Source organism: Spironucleus salmonicida, chromosome 8 (genome assembly GCF_000497125.1).
Source record: "Spironucleus salmonicida strain ATCC 50377 chromosome 8, whole genome shotgun sequence".
Taxonomy (NCBI): domain Eukaryota; phylum Fornicata; order Diplomonadida; family Hexamitidae; genus Spironucleus; species Spironucleus salmonicida.
In genome coordinates this window covers 558,305-577,314 of record NC_090603.1, presented here as the reverse complement: position 1 = coordinate 577,314, position 19,010 = coordinate 558,305, and the positions used below count along the sequence as shown (strand labels likewise).

Genomic DNA, 19,010 nt, shown 5'->3' with positions numbered 1-19,010 from the left:
CTGGAAAGAAATTATGAACCTCATTATTATACTATAAAACAATTAACTAGAATATAGTTTGTTGTGATGATTATAATTTAATATCGTCTTTAAATAGATATTGATAAACGTAACATATCTCTATGCAATATAATAATATAAATATATATTTGGTATAAATGAAAAATTCCATTTAAGAATATGATGAATAACTATAAATTGCACTAGTTAGATCATCTATTACACCAAATAACATAATTACTGTAATAAATAATTGCACAAATAAAACTCTGACACTCAATATTCCAGACTTGTTCACTGATAATGATTAGGTAAATTTGAAGATTCAACCAATGTCAGCAGGCTTTCGATATTGCTATCGTAATAATAACAGGAAAATAGTATTTTAAGAAGCAATGAAAGATGATGTGAGAATTCGAATAAAGAAAATAATAATAACCTTCTTCTGGCTAGCTTTTGACTATTTTGCAATTATTACTTTTGACAAGATCAAAATTTATAATTTTTTATTTCCTAAATCCAAAAAATGCTGCCTGTTTATTCATTTCAAGCATAACATTCATTTTGCTGGTTCATATTAGTAGCATATTATTTTTTAAAATTATCTCATCATCAAAACAGATAATGATATTATTATAATAAAGTGTGATGAATCAGGAGTTGCCTGCTTATTTTAATCTTAACATAGAAAATAAGTTTTGATGAAGCCTAAAAAATAACAAGCAATCATTCTTATTGAATAAAATCAACCAATTTTAAAAAAGCTTTTCATTGAAAGTATTGACAAATTTTTACTGATGATAGAGTAAAATTTGTAATAGCGGAAACATAAGGAGCATATATTAGCCAGTGCTACCCTTGAATCATCAAAATATGAAGAAATGTTCATGATTGATGATTTTTTAATTTCAGTAAATTAAGAAGAGAATAAATTATACTGCATTGATTTACATGATACAACTGGTGTAATACCAACAAAGGATAAATATAAAGATGAAAAACATGTATTTGTTGTTAGTTTGTATGAACAAACAGAGGATACTCAAGAATCGTCAACAGCATATGACTAATCACGATTCAGCGGTTTCTTATCCAATCAGACATAGACAATTGTACATAATATATTGGGACTAACTTAATAAAGATTACTTTCATATATGCCATCACCAGTTGATACGTAATAGATGATACGTTTAACAAAGATGCTAGCTTTTCGTTCATATCACTTTGTGGATCCGTACCTGAAGAGCTTGATGACGTTCATCAACACGCAGAGGGGCGACCTTTCCGAGGTGTTCGACATCCTGGTGCAGTGCTCGTTCCAGCGGCACATCCTGGACCACGAGGGCCGGAAGCAGATGGCGCCCATGGTGGTGTTGCAGCCGATCTACGAGCAGAAGGCCGCCCCCTTCGACCAGTTCTTCACGCCGCTGATACGCGCCGTGGACCAGGAGTCCTGCTTCGTGTGCCGGTTCCACCACCACGACTACACGCTGCCGCGGGGGTTCCTGGTCACGCTGAGCCAGATCGTGCGCCTCATCGCGGGCGTCAAGGCCCTGCCGTACCAGCGCTTCTGCTGCATCGCCTTCCTCCAGAGCCTCGCCGCGCACAGCATGTGGCCCAACGGGAACTGCTACTCGCTGCTCACGGCGTTCACGGACTCCGAGGTGCGGCAGCTGCTAGCCGCGGGCCTGCTGGAGCGCAGCCGGGTGCTCGTGCAGGCGCTGCGGCTGCAGCGGAGGCTCCCGGGGCTGGGGGAGAGCATCGCAGCAGAACTGCGGGCCGAGTGAAAAATATATTTGGGAACAGCGCTCTCCTCGGGGACCGGGGAGCAAGTGCGAAAAGAAACTCAATCTGAGAATAACGCCGGCCTGACGTAGTCCTTGATGGACAGCGAGTGGCGCGGGGTTCCGCCCATGGTGTCGTCGGCGTGGAAGCCGAGCCCCGACATGGCCTTCTGGACCATGGTCCTCGCCTCGTCGATCTCCTTGATGGAGAGCCGGAGCTTCTTGAGGGCGTGGTAGGCGTCCAGCTGCCCGATCTGGAAGAAGTGCGAGCCGCAGTCCTGGACCATCCAGTTCGTGCGGCCGTAGTTCAGGGACTTCGCGCCGCGGAGCAGCAGATCGGTGAACTCGCCGAAGCCGATGACGATGCTGAGCGTGAGCGGGTTCGAGAAGGGGTTCTGCGACCTGACGAAGAGGTCCTGGAGCACGATGTCCTGGAACTGGCGGGCGAACTTGAAGCCGACGCCGACCACGAGGCAGCTGGCCAGGGGCACCGGGGCCTTGATGACACCGTGCCGGATGACGGACTGCTTCAGGATCTCGTAGCGCCCCGAGATGGCGAGGATGCCCTGGAAGCTGAGCCCCGCGGGGAAGATCGCGACGGCCTTGTTGCGCTTGAACACCTGGAGCTTGACGGGGTACTTCGTGACGAGGTCCAGCTCGTGCGGGGAGGCGAGGTCCATGACGTCGCGGCAGCCGAAGTAGGCGGCGTAGTGGATGGCGGAGAAGCCGCGGAAGGGCGACTCCTCGCGCTCGTCCACGGAGCCCATGAGCTTGGCGCCCTTCATGAACTTGGCGTCGTTGGCCTAGGCGGCCTCGAACCAAGGCTGTGTGGCACAGGATCCCATTGATGGAGTGGGGTAGAAGTGGAATTTTGTGTAAAATGGGGAGTATGGTTATTATATACGATTAGGCTTCGTGTAGTGTTTGTGGTTTATTCCATGTAATACTATATATGTACATACTGCAGGCAGGGAGGCTGGCAGTTTCCGAAGTAAAAACCGATGAGTTGTATTATAATTTGGAGGAATAGAATTATTATATGGCAGTGTGCACATCATAGTCTCACTGATACTATCTTCGCCAGCAGCACGCCGGTGGCCACCAGGTTCAGCACCACCCCGCAGAAGTAGAAGTTCTGCCTCATCTGCACGCGTCGCTGCCTCTGCAGGAGGGCCATGTATGCATCTCTAGATATATTCATTTACAATATTTCATTATATTTACTATTATATTGTGCATTAAAAATGAAAAATGCTTTCCGTAGATCTAAATTTAAATTTGACTCTCAAACCGCAAAGAATCCATAACACTGGATGATTTGCTAAACTTCCAGCTAGAGGTAGCTAAACTAGTTCACAAATAAGGTCAATATTCCTGCTCCTCCAATATTTGATAGTAAATAAGTAGACCAAACAGTTGAAATTGATTATTAACTTTCTGAAATTTCGTCAGAAGCTGAAACTTTAAGCCCTTCATTATCTTAGAAAATTAATACTACTAAAGTGCAAATGTACATACTCATGGATAGATTTGAAAATATTACTAGAAAATACGAATCATTTTTCTAAAATAAAAATAGGTAATGAGATATCTATATTCACTTCTAAAGTTGGTCTATTGAGTTGCATGGAGTCATCATACCATTGGTTGTCTTAATACAAAATTCATCTAAGCGCAATCCCATTATCTTATTGCCCATGAGGATATCCCTATATACTAGTTTGGATATTGTGAATTTTATCTAATCTTTTGCATTTTCTATTGCTAAAGTTATACCTGAAATATTTTATAAACCCTTAAATGCAAGTTTGTTGTAATACTACTATAAATTTTTAGACGCATTTTTTAACATCCAAGTACTGTTTCCATAAGAATCTTTTTTAATACTATCAGTTATAAAGTTAATATACTATATATGACCGAGAATAGCAGCAACTAACAATGGATTGCTGTATATTGAGCTATTTTTGACTACATTAGCGAATATTCGTTGGTTGAAATCCCTCATGATATGATATTAATTACCGATTATCAAACAACAAAATAATGGAATCTCTGACCTTATAACACCAATCCTTAGTATGCTGTCAATAAGTAACTGTGATTTGCCTTATAATGCAAGGATACATTAGTAACTTAAGCCTTCTGGGAATAATACCTTTTTATTATCTCGTGTATTCAAAGCTAACCATACTGGATATTTTGTGAGCAAGCTTGCTTCTTTAGTCTCTAAAAACTCAACTGCCTATTTATTACCAAAATAACTCGCATAGTGAATTGCACCAAATCCATGCCTACTTGAACTACTGCTTTCTTCTATGATATTATACATCTTTAACTCTTATAATATCTTAACATTGTTGGAATATGCGGCATCAAACCACTTTGTTGAGAAATCTGCTCCCATTTATAAAGTTCTAACATAGTATATAATATATAATATCATTGCTCCCTAAGGATGCGATACAGGTTAAACGATACAGGTTAGAGAAATTTTACTTAATCTATATTATTAATAATACACTATTTAGAATTTAATAAAACTATTATATTACATTTAGTATTCATTATAAAGTTATCTGATTTTCCTATAAACTCGGTTTCTTCTATTTTTATTTTTATTCAAAATATATAAAAATATATATTTAACAAATTAAATTTTACTTACTCAATATTATATATTGAATATAAATTATATCCACAGATGTTTAATTCAATCAAGCCGTCCTCTGCGCAATATCCAGAGCATAAGCTCCTTCTCGGTTCCAAATTGTCCTTTTTTCACGCCCTCAACTTCATCTCCTGTTAGGCAATATTTAATAAATTGACTTATATTATCATTTTAAAATTATTTGTTTTCCATTTCGCGTTTAAGGTTTTTTTAGATATCCACTTTCGAAAATTTTCGAACGAGCAACTCCGCAAGGTCTAAATTTCTTGTCTTTTCTACCCATTATACGTGTTTCTTCGCAGAAATTCCCTCCATACCTCGCTCTAAAAGTTCGCAAAAAATACCTTTTTGAGCCAGAAAAAATGCAAAATTAAACCCTCGAAAATCAATTTTTGGCCTAATTTTTGCCCCAAAAAGTGCGTATTTGCAACTGGAAATAGCTGCTATTTGTGTCAAATTTGCTCCTTTGGAAATAAAAAATTTGTTCGGCAAAATGGTGTCAAAAGGGAGGGTGAACGTCTGTTAAAGTGGTAAAATTTTAAATATTAATGGTATATTATGGTAATATATGGCGTAAAAAAGAGCATTGAAACCAGTAATCGTCGAGTGGGAAGTTTATCGTGTGTCAAACTTTTATTTATAAGTTTGTATATTTGCGAGTACTTTATCAATATTATTTTATATAACAGCATCGAAAAATTCGTGTTTTTCTACCGTGTCTTGCGGTATAAAATTTTCTATGATGAAATTATTATTGTATACTTATTAGTAGTCGCAAATTGTCGAATGGGTTTATTTTTGAATCAGTTGAGAGTGTAGCTCGGTGATGTTTATGTGCTTTTAAGTCTTCAATAAATTCTAAATTGATGGATTCGTCCAGTTCAACCAGCAAAATTCTACTGCTTTTGTGAACAATCCATTGGCATCGTTCAGTTTTTCGAATATTTATTTAATGACTCGTAGGCTTATAATATTGACATCAATTCCTTCCAAATAACATGAAATTCCTGCGTAGATCTCTCCAAATTCTACAATTTCCATCATAAGATTCTACTATGACAAGGTGTAAAAGTTTGTAAAATGCTCGTTAGGAAAATAGTCAGCCGCGACACAAACTTGAAAAAGGTTTGAATTGAGCTAGTTCTTAAAAGCATTTTTTGGAGCTATAAAGGTAAGAAAGCGATCAAATTTGAAAGCAATTACTAGGTGCAGAATAGGGGTGTTTTTAGGAATTAGTATATACTATCCGTCTATCACCACAATATTATCGAATTTAGGAGTATAATGCTACTCAAACTATAATAAATACAATGCTGTTTTATATCCATGACTCAAAAGTGCATAATGAAGCCCCGTCCAACCTCTATATTAGTTGAATTATGGGTTTGAGTCCCTCTTATCAAAGGTTCTTACATTATTAAGTATTCGTACTTTTTCTAAATCATTTTCAAAACATGCATCATACCAGGAACTGGCTATTTGCGTTGTTTAATTTTAATTTATAATTGCCGGGTTGATTTTTTAAATTAAATTTTTAGTCTTTATTGGCTAATTTAATAGTTTTTCATTTGTTTTTTATTCAAAATTTTCACGCATTTATACATATGTTTCTTATCCATATAAAGAAATAAATTATTATTCAAAAGTTTCAGGATGACGCATTGCATATATTTCTAACTCATCATAAATTTTTGATAAGAACTTGTGCACATAATTTTGAATTTCCTCAGGAGGGAACTAGTCTTTTGCAATTTCACTTATTAAAAATCTTTAAAATTAATATTTTAACTATTTTAGCGAATAAATATATTAAATAAATTATAATGATCCAGTTCTAATTGACGCTTGAGAATAAATTTCTAGATTCTCTGCTGGAAATGTTAAATACTAAGCTATTTCAACTGAAAATAAACCACTTAATGCAAATAAGTCTAAAATTGAATGGTTATAAATGTTATATTATACTTAAATGCATAATTTAGTGTATGTTTTACATACTTTTCCAAGAATATTCTATTTCCTGAGTATACATAGCATTTACAAAAAATTTGTATTTTTTGGAATAAAATAAATTACATCATTTAGAAATACTGCTTGATCAACAATTGTTTTTTGTTGATATTCATGCTTAACTAATGACATAAAAATGTCAAGATTATCCTTCAAAATTGTATAATGAATTCCTGAAAACCCAAAAAATATTTCATTTTTAAAGTTTGTAGGGCGATATTCTACTGAATTAACAGCATATTAAAAACTTGATAATATATATGTGCTATTATTAAATTTACATGCCTCTAGCCATTTTGTACTAATAAATGACTAATTTGAAAAATTTAACTAAAATTTCATAATATCTTTTTCAGTAACAATTTTTCGTACTTATTCATCCTTACATATATACTGCTACTCGAATGCCACTTTATTTGACATTGTATCAGTCTTAAATATCTTTGGGTTATTAAAAATATTAAAATCATCATAAAAAATTTAAACTAAACAATCTTTTGGAACAAAATAATACTTGTCAATATCCATATCATGTATTTATTTATGTTTAGTAAAATAATAATTTAAAGAACCAATCTAGTTTTAAATAAAATTTTCCATTTCCCAAATATAATTTATATTTATATTTCTATAAACTGTAAGTCTTTGTGTAATTTAAATCAAACTAAGATTTTCAATATAATTAGAGGGATAACGACGCATTAAACAAGAAAATGCTAGCTTTCTGTCGTATTATTCAACTAGTTTATATAACCTCTTAAAATATTTTAAATTTCCATTTTTACAACATATTGCAAGACTATTTCCAATCTGTATATCTTAATTATTCTTCACTAAATAATCAATTTCAGTTAATATATACTAATTTGTGATATAAGCATTTCCAATAGCAGCAGCTTTAATAATTGGTAATTTAAATACAGGCATATTTATTTTCTCTATCAAAAATGATGTATCTTCTTTCTCAAGTGTTTCGGAATTTATAACCATATCAAACCATTCAAATTAATAAAATGAAACAAGAAAATTAGAAATATCTGTTAATTCCAATAATATTGATATATGTAGTGGGGATGAGTTTTTTGGAAGAAAAAGCAAGTTCTCTTTTCCTTACAAGAAAGTATCGTATTATGTAAACAAGTTACCTTAATCTTTTAAAAATAACTTTACCACATCTCTACGATTAAATAGAATAGCATAATGAATGGCTGCAAAACCTTTGTGAATATTAAATACTAAATTCGTTTCACGCTCTTCAAATTTAATATCATATGAAAGAATCTTTGTCATAATTATACGAGTTTCATCATACTTAAGTGTTGTAATCCATTATGAATCATAATTATCATTTGAATTTGGACTAATTTTACAATACATTTACCTAGGAACAATATTATCAGCTTGTTATATCATTGGAATATCAAACTACATATTTTAAAATTGTTTATATAGTTTCATTTTATCATCAAATATATCATCATCATAGAAATAATATCCAGACAATAGTATTTTAACTTACTACCTAATCTCCTATTCTTTAAAAAGAAATAGTAACGCTTATTACGATAAGTTTTATAATAGTTCTAATTTTTCCTAATTTAATTAACATAAATAATCAATTAATGAGTAACCATTTATTCTTTAAATGAATCCATAATATAATTAATCTAAATATTACCCCTGAGATCCATATTTATCAACAAATTCATATACCAATCTAAATCCTTTCATATTGCTATTTTTTCCTAATTCAAAAAGGAAGCTAGGGATATATGGATATTTTAATACAAATTATCTGTTATATAGCAACTCTGTCTATAAAATAATTTTAATAGTAAAAATATGATTAAAATTACAATATGCTGCTAATCTAGTTAAAGTCATGCTTTCTGCATAACTAATCTTTTAATCTATAATTTATTATAAAATAATTGGTTATTGTAATAAATAGTCAAAAATTTATACAGACTATGCCAATATTGCTAATGCTAAATAAGTACAATTATTATTGAATACTAAATAAGAATCCTTTGCAAAAATACATATTTATTTTGAAAATACATAATTAGATTCAAATTAGAATAGAAAAGTTACTAGTTCAAAATGACTAAATAAAATAGCATATGCTAATGCATTAAAACCATTAAAAATAGTTTCAAAATTTGTTTACCTCTAATCAATTTATAATCCAATTTGTTAATAATGTTGTAAAACATAAAATGTATCTCCTTTAACTATAGAATCAAATAATTTAGAAGTAAACTAATTTTATACAATGATATCTAAAAATTATTAATCTGCTTAGTTTTCTATTACTTACGTGATTACGAAATTAGATTGAAATTTAGTTAAGTAATTAGGAAATTAAGAAAAATTAATAACACTTTTTATATATATTTCAGTTTCTTTGTCTTTTATATCATCACCTATTATTTCATTAAATAATATTAAAATAGTAAATGCTTAACAATACAAATTGTTACATTTTCCTTAATCAGATTTTTCTAACTATTTAAGTTGGTTCATAATTGATTCTTATTATAAGCATATAATTATTTATTTTGCAAAAATAACTAGTTAATCAGGTTTCTATTCAAAAATATTAAATAAATCAGATATATGCTTTATAAAAGAAAATCTATTATTAAAAATTATAATTTCTAGCTAATTTTTTATGTTAATTTTAGTTATATCGCTTAATTGATAATACAAACGTTATAACTTTTGATATACACCAAGAAATTATTCTTAAAATTCAGCTAATAGTAGATAATCTAATAACGAATTACCGCTTAAATTTGGTTCTATAAGTATCTCTAAGTATTATTAATCCAGAGTAGTTAACTCTGGAAGTTTTTTATTTTTCAGCTTTGATAATACATTTTCAAATTAGACATAAAAATAAGTAAATTTCCCACAAATCAGCAACATTTGAAGGGTTGAAGTATTAGGAGGCAGTAATATACCATTAGTCTTATTATAACTTATCACGATATATGATTTAGTCTTAGCTAGTATTTAAAATTCTAATATTTGCTTCAAATTCTTATTTTATGGTTACAAAATTACATAATGCACTGGATAAAATCCATTATAAATTCCATTTTCATAATCAGTAGCTCTAGTATCTGGCTTAATAGGAATATTAAAATTTTTCTCTATAATCATATTATTTATAATTTTCATTGCACCTTTAAAAATTATGTCATCAAATATTTATACTACGTCTTAAGATAGTGTTATAATAAAATCTAATTAGCTTTATAATTCTAAATTGAAAATTTTATAAGTTTAGTATAAAAACTACTCATTAATTTTAGAAGGGAACGTGATTGTAAGGTTATTGTTCTTAGTACTATTTGAATAATTTTTATTTTCAATTATTTTTGGCAACGGGACTATTTCTGCCATTAAACTATATTTATTATATTCATAGTCTTATAGGAGCTTAAGCTGTCCTGATATTTCTTTATTTTTGAATGATAAATAATCTTCTAAACTTTCATCAAAAAAATCAGTTAAAATTTTTCTCCAATATTAATCATTAAATAGATAATTATCTACAATAAATGCTATACTTTGAGTAGTTAAGCGTTTTGTTACTCTAACTGCTTCTTCTGATTGACATAAATCGATCATAGCATGGTAATCTTTATTTTTAAGCATAACTTTTCTCATTATTTCTAATGTGAAGTCTACTCTTAATATCAATTTTTCCCATTTAAGTAACATATGGATATTGTTATACTACAAACTTTTAATTAAAATATTATCTCCTGTAATTTCGTTATTCTTTAATTCATTAGCCAAAAATTATTCGTCATCTATAACAGCAGATGACTTATCTTTTGTTCTCATACTCAATCCAAAAATCGTTTCTCCTTCTGCTGATTTTTGATTAATGTAATTAAATTCGCCCCCCTTTTGCATTAAATATGGTAAGCATTTTTTACTATTAAGAATTACTCCTAATTATAATAAATTTGAGCCTTTAGGGATAATAGTATCTCCAAATTTAGTAGGGGTAACAATAGTCATTAGTAAATTAAGGTGATATTCCGAGCTAATAACTACTTTTAAAATCTCTAAATTATCTTCTAAAACACATATTTATGACAGCGTTAAACAGTTATATATACCTTTGTCTCTATTAATATTTCTTTTGAGAATATGTAACTACTCAATGGTAAATTAAATATCTGTACAAGAAAACCATTTTTTAAGATTATTTCTAAGTATTTATCCTAATTCGGATGCTTTAGCAGAACTCTTATCAATTATTTGCCTCAACTTAATTCTGTGTTTTATGTAATTAATATCCTTTAAAATTAATGCATATTTTCCATCAATTGTATTCCCATCTCCTGTTATTTCTGTTAACTTTTTATATTATGCCATTGTAGCATACTCAATAATTTTAAGCTCTAATAGACCAAATTTAGTTTCCACGCGCTAACATCCCCAAATATTTAATAATTAATCACAAAAATCGTATTTTTAAAGAACAGTTTTTTCTAATATATCATTTATTTTATTAAACAGTAATGATGAAATTTCTTATGAATCTATAAATATTCTTCCAAATTCAATAAGTAGCTTGTAAATATGTTATTTTATAATATCTGATTACTGACAATATGAAATTATTTTATCATAAGCTGAAAAATCACTATGTTTAGATATTAGCAAAATCATATCTGGACATAGAAGAATTTCCTTCTTTACAAAATCTTCATCTTGCCAAATAATATTATAAATTTATTAGCTTTGAGTAAAACTTATTTATAATGGTATTATATCTGATGGGAATCGCTGCTATGTTGTTTAGTGAATCATAAATATATTTTAGGATAATATAGCAAAAATAAATAAAGATGTATGCTCTGTTATCTAATGACCTTTATACAGACAATCTTAAAATATAATCTAATTTGCAGCATATGATTGTAGATATTAAAAACAATTAAATGAATTATAAAATATCGACATCTATAGTATGTTATATTAATTTTAATCAATTAAATTTATATATTTCTTAATCTTTGATTGTAAAGGTTTCAATTTATCCTATTTTAATAGTTTTACTAACCTATTCATATTTTTACAAAGTATTATAAATATACAGAATATTATATAAATTTGAAAATTTTATATAATATTCTGTATATTTAATATTATTATAAACAAATATTAGATGTATATTATAAATTTTTTTATTATTGTTATTATTATTAAACTTTTGATAGTATATATCTTATAAAAATGAGATCTAATCATGAGTATTTTGAAGCCATAAAGAAAGATGATATCGCATTTGTTTTAAAAAACTACCCAAAATATAAGAATTCTAGGTCAACAAATCCTCCAAATTTATCGTCTTTGCTATTTGCTGCTCATGAAAATAGTAGAAAATGCATTAATTTCTTGAAAACAATGGAGTCGCATCTAAGAACCGAAACTGATATCGTTATTTAAGCACTTTCTTTATCTCCTAATACTAAGTACACTTTAGGTTAAGGATCTACGGCTCTTTAATTAGCTATACTCAGAAATGCTGGAGAGGCTGCTGGAATGTTAGTTAAAGAATAGATTGGTCAAAGAAATGCATATGGTATGACTGCCGCATCTTTTGCAGCTTTATGTAGTTCAAGTGTAACTGGGTTTGAAGTGTTTTCATCCGAAGAAATTTTATTAGACGAACTTCCTTTGACTGAGATAGGAGAAAGTTCAGTTTTATCTATTATTGCATATTTTGGGTAATATAAAGCGTTAAACTGGTTAGTAGAAAAGATTAATTCAGGAACTAGCGAAATTCTTAGAAAATTAATATATAGGCAGGCTGGATTGTCATTAAATAATGAGAAAACTTTAGTGGATATTGCACTAGAACCTATGAAATATGAAAAATTCAATACTTCAATATAAAACAAAATAAAGTGTGCTGAATTATTTTATTAATTAATTTAGCAAGTCTTAGATTATATAGTATTAACTAGAGATATAGATTTTGAAGATATTAGCAGAATGTGGAAAGGAATAGAAATTGAAAGCTAGTTTGGAACAAATAGAATGCGTTCCGATAACGATATTATTGTTGAAAATTTTTAAAAGTAAACTAAAAATATTGATATGATTTTGAGAGAGGAAGAAGATATTGAAAAAAATATAAACCTAAATGAATAATAAAAGAATATTCAAGATGAAATTCAACATTTATAATATCGATAGAAACTTAGAATAAAACTTGAACTCGCATTAGTAAATGCTAACAAATTTGGTGTTTAATTTAACAAACTTAGAAACTATTGGTTTAGCTGTCCAGATGTAGAATTTATGAAAAAGTATCGAGTATAATTTAGGCGAACTGTTGATATAAATCCAGGTCTGTTTCATGGTCTAGTAGCATCGCAGATAGCTGTCATTAACGATCAAGTAGAGTAACTAATAGCTGTTTCAGACGATGAATATCAGGTACCAATCCCCACAACTATGTAACTTGATACCTAATTTGGCCCAACTACTATTCCAAAAATGTCAAATTTACTACAACTTGCAGTCATTGTGAATGCTGAAAATTGCGTATCTTATTTATTGCAAAACGCGAAAAGATACAAATATATCTCAGATCAAAACGATGAAGGTGACAATACTTTTGAAATATCAATGAAGGCCAAAGGCTAGGCCAGCAAGCAGGTTCTGGACGACGAAGAGTTCTTGCGACATGAGCTCTATAAGGAAACCGGGGGCGAGTGCATACTAATGAAAAGCTTAAAGTACAATAACGTCCACATGCTATTTAAGTGGAAAAAGCTAATCATTCGAGTGGATTTTGCGGTAGAAATCATGCGAATGTGCTTGCTAAGAGACGAGAAATTGAACAGCATGATCGAAGTCTGCCAGAGCCAGGCAGCAACCGAAATCATTAAGGACCTGACGCAGCACACTGTAAATTTTTTGGTGGACACCTTTCTCTACAATGACGAGTTTTGGCGCGATCTGTTGAAGCAGCTTTTCGGCCAGCAATTTGAGCCGTTTTTGCAGCAGCAGATCAGGCTCCAAAAGTAGCAGGCGGAGATTCTGCGCAGCTACGAAAACAAGAAAAACTCGCTTTTGGCAGAAGTCGTCGGCGTCGGCGAGATCGAATCGCTGGATCAGCAATTGGAGTGGAACGATTCCTACGGGGAGCAGACCGGCGAAGCCTTTAAAATTGTAAATTCGGAGTGGGACAGGCATCTAATAGACTTCCCGGAGGCGTTTGGGTACGTTTTCCCGTTGTATCCCCAGACTGTCGGGAAACGGCTTTAGGCTCAATTTGGGGTCGACAAGGTCCCGATTTTCAACGATATCGCCTTCGCTGAGGAGGTAAACAGCATCCTCCGGTACCAGCTCGAGAAGGGTGCGATCTTGCAGACCAGAGCCGATTCGCGCGCCACGGACTATGCAAACCGCGTTTTTAACGGATTCTACCCTGTGCACTACGCGGCGCTACTGGACTCGCCCCACAACCTGAAGCTCATTTTCGACGCTCAGTTCCTCTACAAAACGAAATCCAACATCCTGCTCAGCGCGCCCGGAATTTCACCAGACGCTGGCATCGTCTTCCCAGAGGGCTCCTCCGTGCTGCAGCTGCTGCTCGTCCTCGGCAAAATCGACCTGTTTTTGACCTATTTCGGCAGGTTCGCGCAGTGCTTCGAAAGCAAGCAGTATTTCCAGCTAACGAACGTGGAACTAGACGTCCTGGAGCTCCTGCTGTGCCCCAACGCGCTCTCGTACACGCTGCTGGACACGCTCTGCCTGGTGCCGTTTCGGCCAGAATTTGCACAGACGATCGCGACGCTCCTGAGGCTCTACTGCGCGCACGCGGAGGCGCTGGCGCTGGACCTCACGAACGTCATAATGCTCGTTCTGACGCAGGAAAATACGGACTATTTGGCGCAGTTTTCGGTCGTTTTCGACGTGTTCCAGCGCAAGCAGCCGAAACTCGTCGAGATCTGCCGGCAGGTGCTGCAGAAAATCGCAGAAATTCACAGCGCGAAATTCGAGTTCATTCTGTCGAATTTGCGCTCCAAAAGCGCCGTTTTGGGCAAGTTCAAGGAGTTCTACAAGCAGTGCAATCTGGTGCTCCTGAACAGCGATTTCGCGCTCTCGCAGGACGCGCTGAACGCCGAAATCTGCCAGGAATCCGAAGCGCAGCTTCGCGAGCTGCGCGGGCCGTGCTACTGCGCGTTTCGCGAGGGCGAGGCGTTCCGCGTCGCGCGGCAGCTCAAAACGCCGAATTTGGCGTTCTACAACAACGTGATTCAGCCGCTCGATCTGTCCAATTACTTCAATAGCATCGTTTTGGGAAGTTCGAATTTGACTTCTAATTCGATTTTTCACTCCTAAATTGACCGGCGCGCGACCGATTTTCGGTCGATTTTCAACGGTTTTACGCCGCTTTTATACGCCGTTTACGCGAATAACTTGGCGCTGGTGAAGCAGCTCTTCCCATAGTAGAAATACGCTACTTTTGACTACCAAATAGCCGTTTTTACGGGTTTCGAATACTTGATTTTCAACGGCTCCTTTTCGCTTCTTTTGGCAGCAATAATTTTCAAATCAAATTCGGTTTTCCACTTCTTTGCCAATTAGCTCAAAATTGACGAAAAATTCTCAAAATTGCAGTTTTAGCATCAGAAGCAGCAGATTTTGCTCTCGATTGCAGCGATTTGCGAGTTCGCGCCGGCGTTCAAAATTCCGCAAATTATGGCCAACGAGCTCTCGTTTCTGAACGTTTTCACGGACAGTTTCCCGCTCAAAAAGTCTGCGATCTACCTTCTAATCAGCAGCCAAAACGACGAAATTATCGACCTTTTGGAGCTCTTTCTGACAAAATTCGCGTCCGGGACGCAGTTTTTGGAGCAGCTCTATTACGTGCTAATTCAACGTTTCGACGGCGTCTGCACGATCGATTTTGCGCAAAATTTGAGCGAGAAAAACCGAAAATTCGTCGAAAATCTGACCCAATAATCCGTTATTTTCAACTTCAAGCTCGCCCAGAAACCCGAAATTAGAGATCGGCTGTTTGCGTACTATTTTTATGATCAGGAACTTTTTGACGAGAAACAAGCACTTTTCCAGCGTGTTTAGGGCCAGAAAATCGATTTGGACGTTATTTACAAGAACGACAACTTTGTGGACGACAGCATTTACAGCTAAATCGTTGTAAATAATACTGATGAGACAGGGAAACTACGCTGGGTCGGAAAGCTGAAGTTCACACCACAAAATGAGATAATTTAGACGATGAAGCCTAAACAGATTAATTACGAAGAGCGCGATACAAACTTGATTTTCAATATTTATAAGGGGTTCTCGCAAATTCATTACTGCTGCTTTTTGGGCAAATTCAATTTGGTTAAATTCTTCATCAAGGGGCAATAAAATGCGGTTACTAAATCTGACACATATCTGCCTAGTTAGTTCGGAATTCAGTTCATGCCAAAAGGCTCATCGGTGCTCCATATTGCGCTACTAACAGGAAATTAAGATTTGATCAACTTCTGTATATCATTTTACATGTACGAATATTTTTAAATTGTGCTTAATGCCGATAGGATATAAGAGGAGGATAAACTGATATAGTGCAAATCAAATCTACCAGTTTTTGATTTACCGCTCGTTTTTCTAGCTGCAATAACACAACAATTTCTTCCAATTTCACTTATTTAAGCGGAATTCACTCAGTTGTTCTAGTCCAAGAATTACGAGTAAATCAAGAGAGTTTTGGCTGTATCCATCAAGTTTGGAAATCACGAATCATTCAAACGATATTTTAAGATAACTGAGCAGCTTAGTAAGGAGCTTGCGTACCAGATTGTACTTTACAGACTGCCACAAACGTATGTCGAAAACCTCTCTCTCACGCAGCTATCATAGCGTCTTTCTCTCCGAAAATAAATCAGCATATCACTTATTTTCGAAATCCATCAGTTTATAAATACACAAATTGGACGCCTAAATGTGCACTTCGCAGAGCTTCAGAAAATCTAAAATTTTACCGTTTAGGAGTTCTACTTCATTAGAAAAGAGCACCTCCTGCCAGTGATTTACAAAGAATATCAGAATTACATTTAACCCAAAATCACAATTTCGGAGCACTACCCCAAGTTCATCGCGCAGGACTGCAATTTCGTGGCGAAACGCGAATGGCTAGTAGAAGTGAATTTCAGCTCCGATGCTCTCAAGTTCCAGATTAATTTCTCGACGCAGAGTAAGGCCCAAACACTCTGGTTCGAAAAAATCAAACAGAACAGCATGGACAACGTGCTGATTCAATTCCAGCAATTTTCAAAGGTTTCCGACCTCCGGTAGACCAGCTAGCGCCACAGTATTTATTTCGGGTTTTGCGCGCTGCACTATGCTGTAGTTTACGGGTTTGGGGACATAGTTTCCGCCCTGGCTAAGCATGAATGCCTGGTTCTGACAAAATGTGACCAAATCGTCGTTGTCGACAAAGAGTATTATCTGGTTCCCGCTGCTTCCAACGCCGCGCAGATTGCATGTATCGTGCGGCGCTAGGATATACTGGATTTGGTTATGCAGAAGGCATTTAATCAGATCGATGTCAAATAACTCAACAAATACGGCATGTCATACTTGGACATTTTCAATTAAACTGGAACGTTTAGCGAGTTCATAGCAGACAATTTTACATTTACAACCGAGATCATATAGTCCTCTTATAAGTATTGGATGCTGAGCAGCAATCACCGCGTTTTGAAGTATATTTACAAAATAAGCACTTTGAGGTTGGAATTTATAAGGTAAAGCTTACTCTATGGGGCTAATGATTTTCCGCCAGTAGAAGTCTAAAACGAAGCATAAAGATATATATAGCAAATGTACAAATAAATAGAAGAATACGCATTTTAGAATTTAAATTAATATGAGAATACGCTGATTGAGGCTTATTAATCATAAGCATTTAACAAAAAATACTAGTAATTTCTTTAATCATCTAACGCTCAATTGTTGAAAATATAGACTGATGAGGCTGTATTAGTTATATAGTAGCAAGATATTATACCCAGATAAGTGGAAATTATTGAAAGTATTTGGTATAATGCATGCAAAAATGGTGAATTAGATGTAGTTTAGTAGATTAATTAATTAACATCAATCGACGATAGAGATTCTAGCTATTTTCATTCACAATTTAAAGGTTTTACGGGTTTACATTATTCTATTGTATCAAAGGAATTAGATATTGCAATGTTTTTATCTTCTGTAGAATTTGACATTCCAGTCTAATATAATAATATTATTATAACAGAGGAAAATACATTTTATATCAAGAAAGGAACTACAACAGCATAGCTAGCAATTTTATGTAAATTTGATAAATATATTGATTTCTTATCCACTAAAAAAATTTACTAATAATTATTGACACAAGATATTCTTATTTATTGGATTATCGCTGATTATTATCCTAGAAACTTTGATCAAATGATGAATAACCTTAAAAATAATTTTATTTCTCTACTTTATAAATACAATAGTTAAAATTTTATTACTGGTTTGGTAAGCTATTTAGAAATTATTAGTGTTAATTAAACATCTGAAACATTAGTTAATTGGATATTTCAGAGTAATATTGTTGGATCCCCTCTCATGCTTAAGGGCCTTGAATTTTGTTATAAGTATAATAGTAATCCAAAAATCTATACTTTAGGCCAAAAATACTTCAAAGGAGATATTAAAAAATAATATGAAAATATTGTTAATCAACATTTGCATAGCGATATTTGTGATATTTAAGAGGTTTTAAAAAATAAATTCATGGTTTAAGAGTATAAGATATGTTAAGAAAGTACTGTTGAAGATCATTATTTTGATGCTGTACTAGCTGAGGATAACAAGTTTATTATTAAAAATATAAATGATATGAAGATGAAATATGATATTAGATCTTCCACCAATGTAATTATTAATGGATTTTGTGCATTGTTTTATGCTATTTACAATAAAAACATGGGATTGGTGTAAGTCCTATCTACTTTAGAGCAAAATTTTACTACACCTTTTGACATAATTTTACCAAACAAGTTCTTCCTTTCGAAAAATACAACCGTAACGACTTTAGCAGTTATATGTGACGTAGGATCCGTGTTGTAACTTTAGAAACCAAAGCTATAATTTGATTAAAGAGGATTTAATTTCGTGTTCTTTAGCGCTTTACTTAACTAACAAACGTAGCTTATTAAAATTGGAATACATATAGTTAGTGTTAGGAAATTAATGAAATGGCTTTAAATGACAAGAAGTGAGGTATTAGCAAGCTATATTACAGAATTATTTACTGAGTAAAGTCTGATGGGAAATTTTGTGCAAGATGACGGAACTGATAAGGTTGGGCAGTGGTTACGAATAGGATACTAATTTTAAACTTAAAAACTTAGAGGTGTTAAGCAAAAATTAATTGAAATCATTTAAACGCACGATGCAGAAGAAGAAAATGAGGGATTCTTATGAATGTGAGTTCGATATTTTATAGTTAA

The 19,010-nt window shown here is 33.5% G+C and overlaps 6 protein-coding genes across 6 annotated transcripts; 3 read left to right on the top strand and 3 right to left on the bottom strand. All coding sequences in view use genetic code 6, as the record gives it.

The window, feature by feature from the left end:
• Nucleotides 1-158: 158 nt before the first annotated feature.
• SS50377_28038 (uncharacterized protein) lies at nucleotides 159-1,790 on the top strand (the record flags this gene model as incomplete). The annotated part of the gene is made up of 1 exon (XM_067911814.1): nucleotides 159-1,790. The coding sequence occupies one exon, from the start codon at nucleotides 159-161 to the stop codon at nucleotides 1,788-1,790; it is 1,632 nt and encodes a 543-aa protein (XP_067760836.1).
• A 59-nt stretch (nucleotides 1,791-1,849) lies between these two features.
• On the bottom strand, nucleotides 1,850-2,632 carry SS50377_28037 (uncharacterized protein; the record flags this gene model as incomplete). The annotated part of the gene is made up of 1 exon (XM_067911813.1): nucleotides 1,850-2,632. The coding sequence occupies one exon, from the start codon at nucleotides 2,630-2,632 to the stop codon at nucleotides 1,850-1,852; it is 783 nt and encodes a 260-aa protein (XP_067760835.1).
• A 399-nt stretch (nucleotides 2,633-3,031) lies between these two features.
• Nucleotides 3,032-3,373, top strand: SS50377_28036 (uncharacterized protein; the record flags this gene model as incomplete). Its single annotated transcript, XM_067911812.1, has 1 exon — nucleotides 3,032-3,373. The coding sequence occupies one exon, from the start codon at nucleotides 3,032-3,034 to the stop codon at nucleotides 3,371-3,373; it is 342 nt and encodes a 113-aa protein (XP_067760834.1).
• Nucleotides 3,374-3,384: 11 nt separating this feature from the next.
• On the bottom strand, nucleotides 3,385-4,194 carry SS50377_28035 (uncharacterized protein; the record flags this gene model as incomplete). The annotated part of the gene is made up of 1 exon (XM_067911811.1): nucleotides 3,385-4,194. The coding sequence occupies one exon, from the start codon at nucleotides 4,192-4,194 to the stop codon at nucleotides 3,385-3,387; it is 810 nt and encodes a 269-aa protein (XP_067760833.1).
• Nucleotides 4,195-4,500: 306 nt separating this feature from the next.
• Nucleotides 4,501-11,565, bottom strand: SS50377_28034 (uncharacterized protein; the record flags this gene model as incomplete). The annotated part of the gene is made up of 1 exon (XM_067911810.1): nucleotides 4,501-11,565. One exon carries the CDS (start codon nucleotides 11,563-11,565, stop codon nucleotides 4,501-4,503), a length of 7,065 nt encoding a protein of 2,354 aa, XP_067760832.1.
• Nucleotides 11,566-11,730: 165 nt separating this feature from the next.
• SS50377_28033 (uncharacterized protein) lies at nucleotides 11,731-18,984 on the top strand (the record flags this gene model as incomplete). Its single annotated transcript, XM_067911809.1, has 1 exon — nucleotides 11,731-18,984. One exon carries the CDS (start codon nucleotides 11,731-11,733, stop codon nucleotides 18,982-18,984), a length of 7,254 nt encoding a protein of 2,417 aa, XP_067760831.1.
• Nucleotides 18,985-19,010: the final 26 nt, after the last annotated feature.